The sequence below is a fragment of the Equus asinus genome, chromosome 9 (assembly GCF_041296235.1).
Source record: "Equus asinus isolate D_3611 breed Donkey chromosome 9, EquAss-T2T_v2, whole genome shotgun sequence".
NCBI classification, from domain to species: domain Eukaryota; kingdom Metazoa; phylum Chordata; class Mammalia; order Perissodactyla; family Equidae; genus Equus; species Equus asinus.
Genome location: NC_091798.1, coordinates 50,806,198 through 50,827,455, shown reverse-complemented (window position 1 = coordinate 50,827,455; position 21,258 = coordinate 50,806,198). Strand labels below are relative to the sequence as shown.

The window sequence follows — 21,258 nt, the reverse complement described above, 5'->3', positions numbered from 1 at the left end:
TGTTCCACTTCAGCGTCCCTGGGTTCGCTGGTTCGGATTCTGGGTGGGAACCTATACACTGCTTGGCAAGCCGTACTGTGGCAGGCATCCCACATATAAAGTACAGGAGGATGGGCCTGGATGTTGGCTCAGGCCAGTCTTCCTCAAACCTCCACAGTATGGCTGATGAGTGGAGTAGGTCCACACCTGGGATCTGTGCTCATGAACCCTGCCGAAGTGAAGCGTGCAGAACTTCAACCACTCGGCCATGAGGCCTGCCCCAAAACTCTTGAGAGCTAATAAACTTAAGTTCACAAGGTTTCAGGACACAAGAGCAATATACAAAACTCAGTTGTATTTTTATACACTGCCTTTTTTACGGAAATTGATGAGCTGAGCCTAAAAATTCATATGGAAATGCATGATACCCAGAATAGCCAAAACGTTCTTGACAAAGAACAAAATTAGAGGACTCAGTTCCTGGTTTCAAAATTTACTGTGAAGGGGCCAGCCCGGTGGCATAGTGGTTAAGTTCGTGCGCTCTGCTTCAGTGGCCTGGGGTTTGCTAGTTTGGATCCTGGGTGCAGACCTAGCACTGTTCGTCAAGCCGTGCTGAGGTGGCGCCCCACACAGAAGAACTAGAAGGACCTACAACTAGGATATACAACTATGTACTGGGGCTTGGGGAGAAAAAAGTTTACTATGAAACTATAGTGTGTGTGGTATTGACATAAGGACAGAAAAACTTAAGGTTTTTAACAACCTTGCTTGGTGGCAGAAAAATTGCAACAAGGACCAGGAACGTGGCCCCCGTGATACTTCTGTCATATCACTTATGAATGCATTCATTAGTTTAGAACCTAATTTGCATCCAGAATCCTAGCTGCAAGAGATTCTGGGAAATGTAGTTTTTTTAGCTTTCCAGTTTAGGAAAGCACAACTAGGAGGGTGGAATGGACATTGGGTGAGTCAATCCACAGTGAGAGTTTTTCTCAGGTGTCTGATGACTATTCTCTGTCCCCTTATATTCATAAATGAGGCTGTAAAAATCTGATGGGAAGCTCTATTCCTGAGTGGAGCTTCTTGACCGAGCTTCATTGTAGGTGAAATGGCAAGATCATTTCATTGGGAACACCCAATGTCAGTGTCTTTCATCCTTTGCTCTTGGGCTTTGGCTGTCCAGTGTACTGTAAGCTGAGGGAGGTTGAGAGGGATAACAGCAGCTGTAAAAGTCCACTGAATTCCCCTGCTTTTTGAGTATGATACTACTGCCTTTGGCTATGCCAGGTGACTGCCAATTCTTTTTTTTTTTTGAGGAAGATTAGCTCTGAGCTAACATCTGCTGACAGTCCTCCTCTTTTTGCTGAGGAAGACTGGCCCCAAGCTAACATTCGTGCTCATCTTCCTCCACTTTATATGCAGGATGCCTACCACAGCATGGCTTGCCAAGCGGTGCCATGTCCGCACCCGGGATCCAAACTGGCAAACCCCTGGCCGCCAAAGCGGAATGTGCGCACTTAACCACTGCGCCGCTGGCCGGCCCCTAATTCTGAAATTTCTGCTTTACTGTCCTTCAGAGAGTAAACGTTTCATCTTTTTCTGTGGTGGATGAGGGGCCATTAGCCCAGCAGCATGGAGTTGGGTAGGGGTCTGCTTTGCTTTATAAATAGATTTTCAACTAGTCCTACTTCAGCGTATCAGGGTATCTCTTGCTATCAAGAGTATCTGCAGTATAAATTATGTTATCCTTCTCAGATATCCCTGTGTCTGGCTTAGGAGTCAGCACTCTTGGGTTGGCTAAGCTTGTTTTTCACTCATCTGTGTGCTTTTACTTTCCAAAATTTTGTCATTTCCTCTTCCAGTTTTTTTCACTGTGAATTTGTACCTTTGCTGTTTTAGTTGAGTTTCTGGAAGGGGGGATGGAGTCATGTTTAATGTGCCATTTTTACCCAGAAGTTACATCATGTTCTCTTGCAGCACTGTGTACTTTCTTCTCTTTCTGAGAGTTTGTCAGGAAAGGTGCTGACAAGTGTGATTTGTTGATTAGGACAATTTTGTATGACTGATTGATTCCCTTGTTAGAGTGGAATCTCTTTGTGAACAGGGCTAGTGTCTGGTTTTTCTTCCTATTATGTCAGCACATTTCTTAGCACTCTCTAGACTCCCCCAAGATAACTATTGACTTAGTGATTACTATTTCTGTAGGAGGCTATTTTCCCATAAGACTGGGTTGCACATAACACATAGAGGAGTAGTGAGATAACTAATGATACTAGTAATTGTATTGTTAGATAAAATCTAAGTTTGAAAAGTGATTTTTCTGGTGTGAAAAATGATTGTTGGTTTTAATTATAGGCATAAAATCAGTCTCTTTCTGACCACACTATACAAAGTAATCATCCTCCCCTTTCTTTGGCTCCTTATTCTGATTTGTTTTTCTTCAGAGTACTGATTACCCTTATTATATATGTGTTTGTTTACTGTGTGCCTCTGCTCAGTAGAATGTGCCTTCCTGAGAGCAGGGACTCAGTGTATTTTGCTCACTGCTGGGTTCCAAGCACCTGCATCAGTGGCCTGACATATGTAACAAAGTTGAAGTTGTTGGTTGTTTTTTCCCCAGTAAGTCATTTTTTATTAGGACTTAAGCTGTAAGTGTCCACTCCCCACTCCTGTGCCTATTCATGTAAGTGAATTTCTTTTGTTCAAATAGTTCTGTGGTCTCGTTTCAGTCTTATTTAGTATTTTTCCTAATTTTAATCTGATTTCAATTAGGATTTGCCTGATTCTGATTGGGTGGTTGCTAATTTGGTGACTATTCAGCTTATTGAATGAGTAGCAGAATTTGTTACCACTGGAAATGAATCCATTGAAGCTTTTGAGTTTGTACAAAAGAAAAGCATCTTAGTCTTTTTGCTTGTGCCAGAGGAGACCCTTGTTAGTGGAAATTGTGATCACATGACTTTCCAGAGACTTCTGTGTATTAAAATACATTTATCTTAATTGCGGAGAAGTTCATTAATTTTCCTTAGTAGAAATATTGTGTATCACATCCCTTCTGCCTTTGGAAGGGAAGGTGCTTTGAGGACAGTATTGAAGCTGATGAATGAATTTGAAGCAAATGCATATTTAGTATGCAGTGTCAGTCTGTTATTAAATAGATTATTTAGTTTCAGGACAGAAGTGTTTTTTGGGGGCATATTAATAACCTTTGCCTTAAACTCAAAATAAAGTTTGTTTTTCCTCTAAAAGTCTGGCCATCACTTGATAATAGCGGGCATGTTGATTCTGAACTCTCAGTGTGGAGAGAGCCTCAGAAGCTGCATTATTTGCTAGTCACTTGAATACTGTTCTAATGTTGAGTGGTGTTCAGCTGCCACCAGACAGCTGTTCAGAAGACCTTACAGTATGTTAAAACACAGAGCTCAAACAGCTGGACCTCACTGGCCTGGCTCTCCATGTAGAGTAGCACTGTTTTGAGGGATTTAAAATTCATTCTTTTGGGGATCTGATTAGAAATAAAAAATTTGTATAGAATGTTTTCTGTTGTGTTATCTGATTGCGTGTGTAAAACTAAATGGCTTTTCCCTTTCATCCCTTTTAATTTATTCGTTTTTCTAAGTAAGAAGGGTCCTGAAGTGAAGTGTTAGTGGTGAGGGCTAAGTTAAGACAGGGAGCTGGACACAGGCAGAGAAGGTGCGTTAGGGAAACTTGTCAGTCTGTATTTGTTGAGTGTCTATTTTTATGTAAGATGAACCTGACAATCTATCATAGGGTCTCAGAATTGCTAAGAGGTGATCTAAGCAGCCAGAGAGTTGCAATAGTATTCTGCTGTAGACCCAGCTGCATTTAGGTTGGTCCTCTGGGCCGTCTTGGGAGCTTGTAGGGACGAGTCTCAGACGGTTAACGGTACTAGGTTCTGCTGCGAAGGTACATCCGCACCGTATCACTGAAGCTAGGTCTGTTACTCGAGTCACTGAGATAGAATGTTAACAGGAGTGTAAATGTATCCTTTCCAGCTGATTATTTTTTTTTAATGGTCAGATATTTGATTAGATCTAGTTGCTTGTTACAACTGGTGAAATTCAAACTTAGTTGAAGTGAAAGCTAATTTTGTTTATTAAGGGAGGAAATTCTTTCTTTTTTGAGGAAGATTAGCTCTGAGCTAACATCTGCTGCCAATCCTCCTCTTTTTACTGAGGAAGCCTGACTCTGAGCTAACATCTGTGCCCATCTTCCTTTAGTTTATATGTGGGATGCCTGCCACAGCATGATATGCCAATCGGTGCCATGTCCGCACCCGGGATCCTAACCGGTGAACCCCGGGCCACCGAAGCAGAATGTGTGAACAAAACCGCTGCACCACCAGGCCAGCCCCAAGGGAGGAAATTCTTAGTTAGAATAGTGTGTCAACTATATTTTATAAAACTTCTTCCCTGGCTGCAGTTGGAGTTTTGGCTCTTCTGTAAACATCCACAGTAAATGGCTATGTTTTCTGATTTATCTTTAGCAATGACCATATTTCCATCAGTAGATTTGCATGTTGAATTTAAATGAAAACATAGGAAGGTCTCCTTATCTGGAGGTAGGAATAGCTTAGTTAAGCAGGTCAGTAACACTGAACAAATCCAGTTTGGAAATATAGTCAAAGAAGAATGCCCACCAACCCTTTAAATGATAGCTTCTGGTAACTCTGGATTCCTTTCTAAGTTGCTCTTTGTTCCGGGGGGTTGTCGATGTTCCTCCCTGCTTAGGTGATGCCTACAGCCAATTCCTGTGTGTATGTTTGAGGATGTCAGTTCGGCAGGTTTCTGTACTTTGACCACGTGCTGATAAGTAGACCAGGACTTCCTGCATCATATTTAATGAATGAAAAATAATGCAGTTAGAAAACGATGACAAGATTATGTTCAAAATGTTAACTTGCTACATGGCCCCTGTGTATTCTTGGTATTGGCAGCTCATGTGGCATATAAAACTCATTGATTCATGGCTTCTTATCAGATGGAGACTTGAGTGTAATCTAAGAATCTCTTTGTGATCCATCCAGTCTAGGAAATTGGCAGGGTGATAGGGAGGACTTCTAGGAATGTGAATTTTAGAGATTATGGAAGCGTCGTAGTTATTTTTTTCTTTTAGGAAAAGTCATGATATTTTACATAGCATAAAAAAAGCACAGTGGGTTTTTGGGGGGCGTTTCTTTTAAGAATTACCAAAATAGTTATTATCTGCAGGTTATCTATGCTAGAGATAGAGGAGTAGTAAGTCATGGACGGCCCTTGCCCTCAGAGTTCTCTCTCTCTTGAGGTAGCTAAGTACATGCACAAATCTGGAGTGGTATGATAAGTGTTACATAAGTATGTGCAAGGTGTGGTGGTAGTGTTCACCTCTCCTCCGTTTCCTTCTTGAGCCAGGGCACATAAGGTTAGCTTTTATTTGCAGTTTTAAGCACATTTCCAACTTCTGATTTGTATTTCCCTAGTTTGTTCAGTAATGTGAAAGTTATAGCTTTAAGAAAGAATTTATAGTGGAACAATGTATATTTTTACAGAATAACAGTGATATAAGTGAATAAGAACTTGACATTAGATTTCAACTGGTATACATTGTGTGGCTCAAGGTACCACGAATTAATTTGCATATCCTACTCATCCCCTTTAGTCCACCACTGCTTGTGTTCTCTGGTCTAGATTTTTGTTGAAGAAATCACCATATTCTAGTCATTTAGATGTACTGTCTTAGTTTTTGGCTTCTTGTACTTCCCATACTCCATAGGATATTACACAGTATCTTTCACTTGTGGTGTAACATTCTGAATTTGAAACCATGTGCATGTATTACTATCAATTAAATCAATGAAATCAAACACACAGAACATGCAGTAGCCTGTAAAATTGCTGTGTTTTTTTTAAATTCAGTATCTTTTCTTCTTCTTCTTGTTCTTTTTTTTTGCTGAGGAAGATTCGCTCTGAGCTAACATCTGTGTCAGTTTTCCTCTATTTTGTATGTAGGTTGCTGCCACAGCATGGCTGACAAGTGGTGTAGGTCTGCGCCCAGGAACTGAACTTGTGAACCTGGGTCACTCAAGCAGAGTGTGCCAAACTTAACCACTACGCCATGGGGCTGGTGCCTCACTATCTTTCTTGGTGGGCCATTTTGGTTTCTGGAAAGTACAGGTTTACTCTCCTGCCGTGAGCCACCACATTGAGAAGCATCACATTATGAATTGAGATTTAAATATTTGATAGTGGTGTAGTAGAATTTTTTGTAATTGTGAAGTAAGTAATTTTGAGTCAGTAGCTTTTGTAAATGCTGTGCGATACTCTATAAAATATGATTTTGTTTTAAAGTCATATGTATCTCTGCCCAGCTCTGGTCATGTATGTAGTGGGATAAAATAATAATTCCTCCACAAGTATCAATTCTGTTCTATGGAGTTCCCGGCTTTAGGACAAAGCACTTGTATCAACTAGGCATTTTTATAAATTAATGACTGTATGGGATTTTTTTTTCACAGTTGCGTTTTCTTCCCCTCAGCACGTCTTTAGTGAAAGGCTGCCATCGTGTGGTTTTAAAAAATAAAGGATTTAAGAAAAAAATTATTGTGATAATTAGTGCTGAGATTTTATGTATATAAATGAAATGAATGCTATTCAATCTTCTCTTTAAATTGCATTTGCTTATTTTTTGGACAGTTTTTTTCCTTCATTTTATTCTATTATTACAAGATTACTTTTTTAATTTCTATCAACTGAAGATTCCTTTTTTAGCCTACTCTCAAACATCAGTAGTAAAAATACTCTTCTACAATAGCAGTTTTAATTAAGAGCAGGTGTTGAGAATTTTGATATTATGAAAGCTTTTCTGCTGTCGCTAATTAATGATAACAGAATTATTTGGATGAAAAAATAGTCCTTTAAAATATAGTTATTTGACAAAATATATCTAAAGGAACCTTAATTTTGTAATGTAGAACTTCATTTAGTAGAAAGTGATATTTAGGAGGAAAAAAACCCCTCAATTTGAGTCTTATTTTTGGGTAGTTAAAAATATAAACTGAAATAATGAATTTTTCTTCAAAATTTAGGTAGCCATTATTTGTAGTTAGGGACATCTTAAAATCACCTCTTATGTAAGAAATGGAAAGTGCTTGCAAGCTTGGGGTCAGTTCTTATGTAATATCAAGGGAGTTGTATGTATTATCAAGTCATAAAATTACTTTTTAAAATAACTTTTCATTTTTGTTTATGTAATCTCGTTTTACATCTTGATATATGTCTCCTGTATGTCCTGGTTTATAATATTTGCTATATTTAAAAATGATAAATTTCCACTTCTTCAAAAATGTTGTCGAAACATGCAGTGCCTCTATAGAACAAGGAGAACGTGTTCTCACTCAGAGACAGCCAGGATTCTGGTACATTGGTCATTGGTCCTGTGGACTTCTTTGACCGAGAGTAATTAGTAATCATGGAAGGAACTAATTGTTATCCACCAAAAACTAGGTACACTGCTGCTGACTTGCTCCTCTAATTTTGGTAGGTTGTGGCAGCCTTTATTGAAACTCCCTTTTTTGTTTCCCTCTTAAGCAGGGAGGGAAGGTCTCAAGTCAGGGGTGTAATTTGATGTCTTGCCCTTTTTCACATGTCTTACAGTTATGCTAAGAAAGAGTCTGATCTTAATGGAGCCCAGGTCAAGCTTCGAGAGTACGAAGCAGCACTGAATTCTAAAGATGCAGCACTGGCGACCGCGCTTGGCGACAAGAAGAGTTTAGAGGGAGAGTTGGAGGATCTGAAGGATCAGATTGCCCAGGTAAGGCAAGCGCTGCTCTTGCCGTGTTTGGCCAGGTAACTGTCCCATCTCTCTTGATTGATGGATTTTTAAGTTTATTTTAAAAAAATTTACTAGTTTCATTTTTTGGTGGCTTACCAGAAGGATAGTCTTAAGGTAGCTACTATGCAAGCGTCCTCACCTCTCGGCTGTTGCGTCTGGGTTGTGCAGATCTTGTGCTGCTCCTCTTCCTCTCTGTTGGGCTTATGCTCGTTTTGTTTCTTGCTCTCAAAGCCTATTTCATTATTGTATCAAATGTGAGGTAGGAAAAGAGAAGGTCTCATAATGGTGCTCTGCATGCAGGAGAAAATGAAAGTGGGTGCTAACATTGTTGGTTTGAGTTTTGAAATCCAAGTCGTAGGTGTTTGGTCGTTCCCTGTTGCCAGTTACCGAATTTGAAGGTGTTTTGGTGTGGCGCTCTGTGGGTAGGACTAGTAATTGAATACACAGTTCTGTGATAAAGGTTATAATGAGGGAGTTATGCATTTTTATATATATATCTAAATGTGTGTTTGTGTGTGTGTGTGTGTATAGAAATTAGGTGTCTATTAAATTCATTACTAAATGACTGCTGTGTAATTTTCGTCAATTCCTTTTTCTTATTAGTTGGAAGCCTCCTTAGCTGCTGCCAAAAAACAGTTAGCAGATGAAACTTTACTTAAAGTAGATTTGGAGAATCGCTGTCAGAGCCTTACCGAGGACCTGGAGTTCCGTAAAAGCATGTACGAGGAGGTAACTGTATATAATTTTACTTTTTTAAGGAATGGAGGGGGATCCCAAAAGGCTTTGTTATAACTATATATATATTTAAAAAATGGAAGAAATTCTGTAGGTAAATTATTCACGGTATTGCTGCTAAAAGGCTGCATATGAGAACTCCAGCTGTTATAATACACAAACGTGATTTCACTCGATCTCCCCTATAAAGATTTGGTCACAACAGTTAATTACTGTCAACCTGTTTAAGCGTTTGTATTAGTTATCTATTGCTGTGTAACAAATCACTCCAATGTTTAGCAACTTAAAACCACAGAAAGAGCACAGACATTTATTCTCTCGCTGTTTCTGAAGGTCAGGAATCAGAGCTGCTTAACTGGATGGTTATGTTTCCGGGTCTCGTGAGGCTGCAGTCAGGCTTTCAGTGTGGGCCGGAGGAAGTGCCTCTGAGCTCATCTACAGGCTGTTGGCTGGAGGAGTGAGCCCAGCACCGGCTTCTCCACAGAGCTGCTCATGATTTGGCTCTCCCCAGGAGTGAGTGATGAGAGAGAGCAAGACAGAAGCCTCATTATCTTCTGTAACCTCGTCGTAGAAGTGATCTGCTAGCACCCTCCATCACTCAGGCCACTCGTGGTAGTGTGGGAGGGGATTGCACAAGGGCCTGAATGCCAGGAGGCAGCACCCATTGGGGGCTGCCCTGAAGGCTGGCTGCCCACAGCATTTAGAGTTATATGTGTATTTTTATTTTTATTATTTATTTATTTAACAGATTTTTCTTTTTTTCTTTTTTTCCCCAAAGCCCCCTGGTACATAGTTGTATATTTTAGTTTTGGGTCCTTCTAGTTGTGGCATGTGGGATGCCACCTCAGCATGGCTTGATGAGTGGTGCCATGTCTGCGCCCAGGATCCGAACTGATGAAACCCTGGTCCACCAAAGTCGAGTGGGTGAACTTAACCACTCGGCCACAGCCCAGCCCCTGTATGTAATGTTTTTTTTTTTTTTTTTTTTTGAGATTTTAGTTTTTCCTTTTTCTCCCCAAAGCCCCCCAGTACATAGTTGGATATTCTTCGTTGTGGGTCCTTCTAGTTGTGGCATGTGGGACACTGCCTCACCATGGTTTGATGAGCAGTGCCACGTCCGTGCCCAGGATTCAAACCAACGAAACACTGGGCCGCCTGCTGCGGAGCACATGAACTTAACCACTCGGCCACGGGGCCAGCACCCCCTTATCTGTATTTTTAAATGTCGTTTATAAGCTTTAACTTCTGTGGCCAAGCCTTGGGGGGATGGGGTGAAAGGTTGAAGGTAGCAACTGTTGCCAAAAAAGAAGTAATAAAATTGAAGAAAGGGGAATGTATATTTCCTCAAAATTGAAGAGGGTTGGAATTAACCCAGGGTGGAGAACATGCAATTAAATACTTAATGTTTTTAGAAGTAATATAATTTTGAAAAGTGTCATTTTAATGACTTAAAAATAGGAATTTATTGTAGAAGTTAAAAAAGTTTATTTTTATTGGAGAAAAAATATGGTGGAAATTTGACCATTTTTGTAACAGTATAGTATTAAAACAAAATAGGTATTGTTGGGGCAAAGTGCGCTCACTGGACAAGCAGTCAGATTTAGACAACTCTTGAGTCAGTTTCTTATTTAAAAATGAAACACCAGTACCTGCTATTTTTTCTTGAAGAAGTGGTGAGGGTCACAGTGGAATATCGTGTGCCAGCTCCTTGTGAACTATAGTGAATGCTATCATATAATTTTAAACTACAGTTTTGCTTTATAAATGGAGATATTTTTATCTTAAGTTGACTTATATTTTTGTTTTGTTAAAATTATGCATGATCTGTCATTACTTAGTTTTTACACTGTGTGTGGACTCCTGCATCTTTAAACCCAGCAGGAAGGTATTCTTTTCTTTGCAAGTCACTATTCTACATAAAATAGTAGATGAAAAATGGCATCAGGAAGAAGTAATGTAATGTTTTTAGAGTGTTTGGGTAGCATCTTTGAGTGTTTGGTTTTTGCTTTTTGAGAATGAATTTAAAATATTCCTCTTTTTTTTTCACGTGGAGGATATAATTCTGTTCAATAAATATGCCTAAGTTCCTTATAATGAACAGTGAAGGGGGGACAAGAAAGAGGAAGAAGAAAAGCAGGAAGAAGAGAAAAGGAGGTAGACAAACATCAAAATCATTAATAGGCGCTCAGTATTTGTTGAACTAAACCTTCCTTTGCATGTTTTCATGATTTAAGTATCATTTGCTTCACAGCTATGAGCCCTGAGAGATTAATAGCAGAACTGGAATTTGAACCCTAGTTTTCTGATTCTGTCAAGTGCATTTTCCTCTGCAAGGAACTGTTGAAAGAAAGATGAGGAAATGCGTAGAAAAACACACAGAAGGATGATAAACAAGAACTTCAGTGGGTTATATCCCCCTCTTGTGGCCTCTTTTATTATTGCCATTAAAGACATCTGTTCAGCTGTAAGCCACAATGGAAATTTTATTCTTGGAATTGTGTTCCTAGCCATTTTATTTTAGTTTTGGATAGTCCCTTAAAACCTAAAATGAAAGATTATGCCTACTATTTCTATTCTTTAATAATGAATTTTCGTATGTACTTGAGATACTAAAGTAATATTGTTAATAAGATTCTGTCTCAATTAATATTGATACCTTAGCACCTGTTTTTAAAATGTCACGTAAATTAGCTTGTTATACCTCTTGCATCTCAGTATGTCTAAGAAAGTAGTTTTATTGTGCATGAATCTTCTAGTTGTTGTCCTAAGTTTAACTTTTCATGTGGATTTTTTTAAAGAAGTGTCCTTAGAATCGTCAGTACAACAGTTTAGAAGGACAGTTACCATTTAGTGTACATTGTTCTCCACGATTGCATGGTACTTTAGAAGTCTTCCAGGCCATGCCTTGCCTTCAGAGAAATAAATAGCTATGCTACGGGAAAAAACAAAACATAAAATTTCTAGGGCTTGAGATGCTACCGTTTCTGTCGTTAGTTCCATCTCAAAAATCTTCTCATTTGAAAACAAAGGCAAAAAAGTGTCTCTTCACATGCCTGTCCTAGGACGGACATGAAGAGGGCGATTTATAAAAACTTCAGAGGGCCTTGATGTCCCTCAGACTTGTACCAGTGTAGCTATGATAAGTAACTTGGTTTTATGTCTTTTTTTCCTCCCCAGGAGATTAATGAGACCAGAAGGAAGCATGAAACTCGCTTGGTAGAGGTGGATTCCGGACGTCAGATTGAGTATGAGTACAAGCTGGCTCAGGCCCTTCACGAGATGCGAGAGCAGCACGATGCCCAAGTGAAGCTGTACAAGGAGGAGCTGGAGCAGACTTACCATGCCAAAGTGAGCAGTCTCCTGCGGACTGGTCCCACTCATGCAGCCGTTGCTTCCCAGTCACCCTGAGAACATGACTTGGTGTTTGGTTTGTTCTGGTTTTCTTAAATGAATTCCTCTAGTCGCCACGAATATAGAAAGTGGATTTTTTTGAAAAAGCAGTTTTCCGTAAAGTAAATGTTACTAGAAATTATTCAAAGAAAGTCGGGTTATTCCGATTTTATCAGAAGTCAGGGTTTATCTTTTCGTCCCATTGATCATTCATGTCATGTCATAGTAGTTAAACCCAAGCCATCTGAAAATACTTTCTTACAATAACCAGTACTAATAGTGCTGTCCTGCTCATCCATCTAATAGTAAATGCTGTTGGATTGCATCTCGTTCTGATTTCACGTCATCCTTGTGTGTAGGTTCTGACCACTGCACTTTGGGCTTCTTTGAACAAAGGCCAAATGGAAGGTCTCTGGTAGTTCTGCCTCTGCCGCTATTATTCATTTAAAAAATATTATAGAAACTTCCCACTCTTATTAGCAGAACATGCAAAAATCCATAAAATCAACAACAAGTACCGGCTTTCCTAGTAAATGAGTTTACCTCAAGGGGTTAAATGTTACAAGATTTGATTGAGAAGACATTATTGGAAGACTTAGAAAATTAGGGTCATAGTAGTGTTGAAAATCACTTCCACTGTATGGCCTCAAACTGTTCATGTTGCTTTTAATCTGTTGTATGATGTAGTAATTGGGTAGTGAAAGGGAGAGATCTTTTAAACCCTACATTCAATTGTCCAACACTTATTCAGTGCTGGCATCATGCTGGGCAGTGAAGGAGCTAAAGGCAGGCGCTGTCCCTAACACAGACTGTGGCCTCAAAGGGAACCAGGGAAGAGACGACACATAGCAATGTGCCCGAGATGTGCAGAACAGAAGGTTTGGGAATTTGGAGGACTAGGATGTTGTTTCTACTTGAGGAGTTGTGTTTTGCTTCTGAAAGGAAATGTTTGTCTGGTTTGAAATAATCTGTAAATTAGTACTTTCTGCTTATTGCTTTGTAATCCGTATTAGATTTGGTGGGTTGGGGTTGTGTGATACTGATTTTCCTACAAACATCACTGTTAAATTGCTACTGCCCAGTTTCCTTATTAGCAGTGTTATCTGAGACACTAGGGATATAATGGATGAAATGTTGAAGTAATAGACTTTGGGTCTAGACCAGGTGTGTTAGCACTGTTAGAGCTCATACATTGGGAATTGAGTCGACAAGTGAGAAAGACTTCAGGTAATTCATATCATATCAGCAGACTTCATGATGCTTTTCCTGTTTCATCAGCCAGTTACCAGCAGGGCTTAGGCTTGAAACGAAATGCCTTGAGATGAATCATGCTTCCTCATTTGTTTGTGCGACTTCACCAGCTAAGGCTGACCCTGTCTTGCTGCTTCTCTTAGCTGGAGAATGCCAGACTGTCGTCAGAGATGAACACTTCCACTGTCAACAGTGCCAGGGAAGAACTGATGGAAAGTCGTATGAGAATTGAGAGCCTTTCATCTCAGCTTTCTAATCTCCAGAAAGAGGTAAGCTGCGTCCTCCCCTGAGAAGAACTGCAGGTGGGCTTGAAGGATGCCCCCACGGTGGTCTCCCTGCTTTGCTCTGCCTGAGGTCGCTTTCCAGAGAGGGGAGTATTTTCCTTCGCCCTGCTTCACACTGCTGCCCAGATTTTTTCATTTTGCCTTAAATAAACATCCTCTGAGCAGAGACTGTTATTCCTAAATTAGTAGATTGCCCAGGGCTAAGGCCATTGCTCTTGAGGAAGCACCCTGCTGGTGTCTTCCCTGGGCTTACCCCCGGACCCTGGTTTGCTGACCCATCCGGCAGCCTCATCTCCACACAGTGCTCTTCCCAGTGTTCTCCTTTTTCATCACATTAGGAAACCATGATGAGGAAAAACATGCAAAAAGTCTTGTGGGTGGTAAATACTTTGTGTTTCTAGACAAATTCTCTGGTGCTTCAACTACTTAGTAGCTTGGATCTTGGGAAGTAGCGTTAATTTGTGTATAAGTTAAGAATTTAGTGACTCAGTCAGTCATTCGTACAACTAAGTGACAGGTGGCGTTGCTGGCTGTGTTGACCAGGTGCCTGTCAGGACATGACGGTGTGCTGTAGGTGCAGCTTACGCAGGTGTGGACACTGCTTGAAGTGTGTCAGTCCAAGGGTGATGCTGTGGACACAGAGCACAGAGACAACCACCCAAGTACTCAGGAGGCTGTAATAATCTACTGCTCACCTTAATTACATGGGAAGTAACTTCAGCTTTTGTTTTCCTTAAGGGAGGAAATTTTGCTGTTTTCAATTTTCTATAAACTTTCTTTTTTTTTTTTTTTTAAAGATTGGCCCTGAGCTAACAACTGTTGCCAATCTTTTTTTTTTCTTTCTTTCTTTCTTTTTCTTCTCCCCAAAGCCCCCCATTACATAGTTTTATATTCTAGTTGTAGGTCCTTCTGGCTCTGCTGTGTGGGACACTGCCTGAGCATGGCCTGATGAGTGCTAGGTCCACGGCCAGGATCTGAACCAGCAAAACTGTAGGCCGCCGAAGCAGAGCTGGTGAACTTAACCACTTGGCCACGGGTTTTATTCTTGATTAAACTTTTTTTCTTTTTCTTTTTTCTTTTTATTGTTTTATCTTTAGTAAAATCTTTTTCTGATTATAAAACTGAAGACATGGACCCTCCCGGTGGCGCAGTGGTTAAGGGCGCACGTTACGCTTCAGCGGCCCAGGGTTCACCGTTTCGGATCCTGGGTGCAGACCTATGCACCACTTGTCAAGCCGTGCTGTGGCAGGCGTCCCACATATACAGTAGAGGAAGATGGGCATGGATGTTAGCTCAGGGCCAGTCTTCCTCAGCAAAAAAGAGGAGGATTGGTGGCAGATGTTAGCTCAGGGCTAATCTTCCTCAAAAAAATAAAACTCTAAAAAACAAACCTGAAGACATTTATTGTAGGAATTTAGAAAAGAAAGCAGACAGTGAATTACATAAAATAGGGTAATATAAAAAAAATTAATTAAAATAGAATCTTTTACATTACCTATCGTATGTACTTTATTACTCACAACATAAATTTACAGATTATTTTAGACCCATTTTGTCCTGATAGTATTTTGAGGTTTTCATGTAACAGAGCTGGAAGGACCTTTGAGTTCTCTTGGTCTGACTACAAACCTAGGCAAGTTTAGTGACTTGTCCAGAGGCTGCAGGCTGATCAATGGATTTCTCTTCTAGTTGCCACTTTTTCCCTTTATACCTCACTCTCTTCAAAGATTTTCTTCTAGGAATTTAACAGATAATCTTTTCTACTACACCATATTAACAGGTACCATTCCAAAAATAGGCCTCTCTATTCTTATTCTGAGTTGACATTTACAACTTCTCTCCATTTAAGAAAATAATATTCTAGTTATCCTTTCCCCCTCAAATTTATGTCTTCCCCCACTCTTTGGGCTGCTGCTTAATGCCCTTGCCTATGCTGGGCATGGATGTTTTACAGGTGAGGAGACTGAGACTGGCCTGTGGTTAGTGGTCGGCTGTGAACTTGGTGGCCACGTCTTCCGACTCAGGTTCAGGGCTGTTTCCTTGTTTTCCTGTTAGTCATCTTTCCATCCTCGCAAGTGTTTTTGTTAACTGCAGGTTAGTGGTTTTTAAACGCTGTTAGGCGGGCCCTGGGGGTTTCCAGGAGCTACCTCCTTAGGGAACAGGAGAAAAGCACCTCCTTCGGCCAGAGTAGTTTTAAATTTCTCTGCGTTGGGTTGGGGATGGAGGAAACCTTTCTTCTATTTGTTACTGGTATCAGATTTTTATGATAAATAATAATATCTTGAGGAATAGCTTCATTAGTTGATAAATTTTAGTCTTAGATCATTAGGGAAAAAAAAGGCTCTCTCTCTTAATGTTTCCCTCTTGTATGCCTTAAATAGCGTTTGTTATTGAATCATCAGTTTCATCATGCTCACTGTTAGGCCATAGAATTTCCTTTTGGTTACGTCACTCATGTTAGTGAAATACTTCTTAAATTTCGTTTAAAACTGTCATAGCCTTTAAATTGCTGACTTTAGAAAATATTTTAAAATAATTTCTACAGTGTTATGGCAGTGTTATGTTTTGGAATTAGGAATTTCATGTGTTGCTTACAGCATTTCTATCATTTCCCTCTGGATTTTGACTTGGCCACGTTAATTGCTTGGTTAGCTGGGCCTGCAGAAGCCTCCAGCGGCACTCTGAAAGCACCTCCAATTTTTGTTTTTCTAACACCCAGACTCTGGAAACTTCTGTTGCAGCTAGACCATAATAAACTAGTATAATTATGTTACATACTATAAAATAGAAAAACGAAGACCACGAGAAGTCAGTCATAAAATCTTAGAGCTGGAGGCGGGATCTTACAGATAGCCTAGTGAGAGCTCTTCGTTTTCCGAATGCGGGTGCCGGTTCAGTGAGGTTGATTGCAGCTTGCCCGGAGTCTCAGAGGCAGCTCATGGCGGGTCTTTCTCAAGCTGTGTTCTCTGTATTTCACTACACAACAGGCATAGTGCAGCTATTTAAAATAGCATTTAAATATTTCTATTTAAAATACAAAATGATTCAGAGTAACTTTAAAACTTTTTTATAGCTAGGTTTTGACTTTTCCCTCTTAAGGAACTTTATAACACTGAAAGCAGACAAATAGAGGCATTTTTGTATTTCCAAACCTGGGCTCAGAGGTTATCGCTGAGTCTTGGGTAGTTTATGTCTCTCATTAACTGTCCTTTAGATTCCACCTTCTTGCCCGTTTTTTCTTTTCGAGGAAAGAAAATATAAGAAGGCTGAGAGGAAAAAAATGGATTTCTCCGTTTATAGCATGGTTTTTGCAAATGTAGTCAAATGCAAGTCCTCTCAGGCGGCGATTATATTTAGCATGACTTTTAAGATGAATGCTCGCTTCTGATATAGAATGTCAGGTGCTACTCTGGATTTTGATTAATTGATTATTTTTTAAATAACCTTTTTATTTTGGCATAATTCTGTATTTGCAGAAAAGTTGGCAAGATAGTATACACAGTTTCCCTCTCTCTCGTAGCCAGTTTTCCCCCATTGTTAGCATCTTATGTTACCGTGGTACGTTTGTCAAAACTAAGACACCGACATTGGTACGTTACTATTGACTAGACTCTAGACTATTTGGATTTCACCAGATTTTCTATTACTGTCATTTTATTGTGACAGGGTACCACATGTCTCCCTAGTCTCCTCTGGTCTGTGACAGTTTTTCAGGCTTTCCTTGTTTTTCATGACTTGACAGCCTTGAGAACTGGCCAGGTATCTTGTAAACCGTCCCCCAGTCTGGCTGTGTTGGGTGCTTTTCTCGTGATTAGGCTGGGGTTATGGGTTTTAATTGCCCTTCTTGTCATATCCTATCAGGGATTACATGACATCCACATATCATCATTGGTCGTGTCAGTGTTTGTCATTGGGAAAGGGAGTGTTTGCCCGGTTTCCCGGCTGTCAGATTACTATTTTTCATTTTCCATACTCTTCTTGGGAAGCAAATCACTAAGTCCAGCCTTCTCTCAAGGGTGAGGGGCAGGAATTAAGCTCCACGTTCTGAAGGGAGTATCTACATTTATTAAATGGAATTCTTCTCTGAAGATTTGTGTATGGACTCATGAATATTTGTCTTACACTTTAGGTTATAATCTAATACTACATTATTTTATTGTCTCGGATTGTTCCAGCTTTGGCCCTTAGGAGTTCTGTCCGATTGGCTACCATGTTCCCTTTTTCTTGGGTGCTTCTTTACTTTCTGGTACTATAAGATGCTCCAGGCTCACCTTGTCTTTTCCCTACCTCGGCACTAGGATCAGCCATTTCTCTAAGGAGCTCTGGTTCTTTTGGTTGGAGAATGAAATATAGAAATGAAGATCTGGGCACTGAGTGCTCATTGGTACTGGGGTGTCATTGCTTCTAGGCCCTCTTGTGGGCAGAGCTAGGTAGTATGTGTGTATGTCATCCATGTGTACACACTTATCTGTACTTGTATCTCTGTCCACTTGTATCTTTATTAAGCTAAACACGAGTTCATACAGATGTCTTTGACTACCTCTGTACCACAGGGTTCCTTTTTGGCTTCCCTCCTCGCTTATCTGTAACTTCTCTCTGAGAGTAAGAAACCTGGTTTCTACCATCCTGTTGACTTACTTGTTCAACCCCATATACATGTAAAGCAGTTTCTAAATTTGTAAGCTGTACTCCTGTGAGAAATAAATGTACTAACTAGAGTGCGTGTTTCTGCACAGTGTAGAGCTCCTGTTTGTCTTCGGCCTTCCGTATTTACTTTCTGCACAATGTGTGCCCTTTCTCTCCTCCTCTGATGCAGCCACTTGTGATTCTAAGGGCCTAAGCTATCCATCAGTATTTTTGAGTTGTTTACCCTTGTCGTTTTCTGAGGCTACTGAGATGAATTCTGTCTTGGACAAACGCAGAAGAATAATTACGTAGTGAACTACAGGGTTTCTAAGATGAACTTTCTGGTATAGGATGTGTGACTTGCTTTTTTTGGTGAGGAAGATTTGCCCTGAGCTAACATCCGCTGCCAGTTGTCCTCTCTTTTTGCTTGAGGAAGATTCACGCTGAGCTAACATCTGTGCCAATCTTCCTCTAGTTTTTGTATGTGGGATGCCTCCACAGTATGGCTGATGAGTGGAGTGGAACCCGTGCATCTGGGCTGCCGAAGTGGAGTGTGCGGAACTCTAACCACTCTGCCATGGGGCTGGCCCCTGATTTCTCGTTTTTTAAATACCAAATAAAGTTTCTATATTTACAGTAACTTTTTACAGACCACACTACGATGTATAGTCTTTGTGTGCTGATCGAGCATGAGAGAGCAGAGCAGTCCTAAAGGGCCGCTGTCTCTAAAGGCATAACCAGAATCCTTTGCTTTGCTTTCTGAATAGTTCCAGCAATTCTCCAAAACATACTTTCACCCACCCTTTGGTTTGTCAGTGAGTTTCCTGTCTTTTTAGTTTTTTACTGTTGTTAATGTATACTTTTGAACAAGGCTCAGCTCGTAGGGGAGCCAGAGTTGACTTTTACTAAAACCACAGCTTAAAAATTTACTTTATTTGGCTAAATACAGAAAACTTACATGTACATTTATGACACTTAAATTTGATAAATATAACGTTTTTTAGTCTAGTATAAGCCAGAACTTTCCTGAGGGCTGTATTTTATGTTGGAGGAATTTGGGGTTTTAATTTCTTAAAATCTCATGAATTCTAATGTTAGCGATTCCTTAGGCTTCTTGTTTTCCAGTCCAGGAAACGGTTTAAAATAGCTGCCTTGTGCTAATGTTGGAACGTTCCTAGAAAGTTAAATGTGTTCCCTTGAATCTGAAGTCTAGAGCATGTTTGGAGAGGATTCAAGAGTTAGAAGAGTTGCTTGCTAAAGAAAGAGACAACTCTCGGCGCATGCTGTCTGACAAAGAGAGAGAGATGGCGGAAATACGGGATCAGATGCAGCAGCAGCTGAACGACTATGAACAGCTGCTTGATGTCAAGTTAGCTCTGGACATGGAGATCAGTGCTTACAGGAAACTCCTAGAAGGCGAGGAAGAGAGGTGAGTGACGAGGGTGTCACCCTACCCCCTGGTCTTCTTGCAGCCCCCACCTTTTTATTTGAAGAAGAGTAAATAGGATTGGGTTGTTTTGTTTTTTTTTTTTGACAATTAAAGCAACTTTAAATATTTTCTGTGTCATTTCTTTTATCACCGAGGTGTAGAGGTAGGTAGTAATAGATTATATTTCTACCTCAAAAACAGAAAATGTTCAAGTAGTCTTATTTTATTATTTCAAATGCTGGACTATCTCAAGATGGAGTCTTTCCTTTGAGATTTTAAATGTTTTGATAATTTAATATGTTGCAGGATATCAGCTTTGCTGAAAGAGACTTTATACTAATTTTTAAAATCTTGTTAGTATATAAATTCTTTAAACACCTGTTCTCAGAAGAAAGTTCCAAAGGGAAAGTACCTGATTTAGATTAAAAAGCCATTCGATTTCAATATTACATACAGTGTGATTATAATTTTGATAAAAAGAAAATACAGATACGAAAATAATAAGAAAGTATATTGAATATAACAGTGGTTGTGGTATGGTGGTGGCAGATGGGATGATGGCCCCCGCTGTTTTCCAACTTTCTACATTATGGCTATCTTCTATTCCTAGGGAAAACATAAAAATTTTTATTATTTTTTTTTAAAGAAAATTGGTAGTGGGCATCCTAGCATTAATAAAATTTATCTTAGTTAAGCTGTATATCAGCTTTGTCTAACAGATCGTCAGTGATGTTTTGTTTTAGAAATCCGTGTGCAGGATACCGAGGTAGGAAGGGCATATGTGTTTCATAAATGGAACGTTTTATTTTTCCCCTGTAGATTGAAGCTGTCTCCGAGCCCTTCTTCTCGTGTGACAGTATCACGAGCATCCTCAAGTCGCAGCGTGCGTACCACTAGAGGGAAGCGGAAGAGAGTCGATGTGGAAGAGTCAGAGGCGAGCAGTAGTGTCAGCATCTCTCATTCCGCGTCAGCCACTGGGAATGTCTGCATTGAAGAGATAGATGTCGATGGCAAGTTTATCCGCTTGAAGAACACTTCCGAACAGGTAGAAAACACAGACCCATTTTTTCCCAGCACGGCTTTGCTGCTTGGTGGGCTCTCCTGCAGTTGTGATAACCCCTCAGCCTTTATTTGGATTCAGTAGTCTTCAGGCACTAAGAGTTTCCCTCCTCCTTTTTACTTACATTCGTGAAGTAGAAATTAAAACAGGAGGAGAAAAAGGAGGTGGTGCACTTAGAGGTTTAAAGATTTCCTTCAGGAGCCCTTCTTTATGGAGCCAGGGCTCCTATTCACACCTGATTTAGAATAAGTTATTTTGTCCCAGTGGCCTTCCAGAGGATGCATTGTTGTTACTCCTGCCCTAACCAGACCTGTGAAAAAGTTGGAGTGTGGGTGTAAATGGGGGACGTTCTTTGACAGCTGTTAACTTTATGAAAGGAAGGAAATAGGAGCCCAGACTCAGGTATATGCAGGGAGTGTCTTTCTCTCTAAATAAATGAATGGACAAATGGTAATGGTTTAATTTATATCAAAAATAGTATGAAGACCTGTCTCGAAATTAGTTGTTTAAAAGTAAACATAAAATACTCATAGCAGGGAATGCTGCGGTTTCGAGCTGGAGCTTTCGAGAGCTCAGTAGTGAAGGTCCTCCCTGGCGAGGCATCCGTGCAGCTGGGAGCCCCAAAGGGGTGTGAGATGATGTTAGAGAAAGGCAGGTCTTGGGGAAAAGGGGGT

The 21,258-nt window shown here is 40.2% G+C and overlaps 1 protein-coding gene across 2 annotated transcripts in view; it reads left to right on the top strand.

Annotated features, from left to right (window-relative positions):
• Window positions 1–21,258, top strand: part of LMNB1 (lamin B1) — a 48,207-nt gene that overhangs the window by 15,233 nt on the left and 11,716 nt on the right. For both annotated transcript variants that reach the window (XM_044780518.2, XM_014859533.3), the window contains exons 2-7: window positions 7,632–7,788; window positions 8,413–8,538; window positions 11,722–11,892; window positions 13,329–13,454; window positions 19,304–19,524; window positions 20,344–20,569. In XM_044780518.2, the coding sequence (XP_044636453.1) occupies window positions 7,632–7,788; window positions 8,413–8,538; window positions 11,722–11,892; window positions 13,329–13,454; window positions 19,304–19,524; window positions 20,344–20,569 (1,027 nt within the window). The remainder of the gene's footprint in view (window positions 1–7,631; window positions 7,789–8,412; window positions 8,539–11,721; window positions 11,893–13,328; window positions 13,455–19,303; window positions 19,525–20,343; window positions 20,570–21,258) is intronic.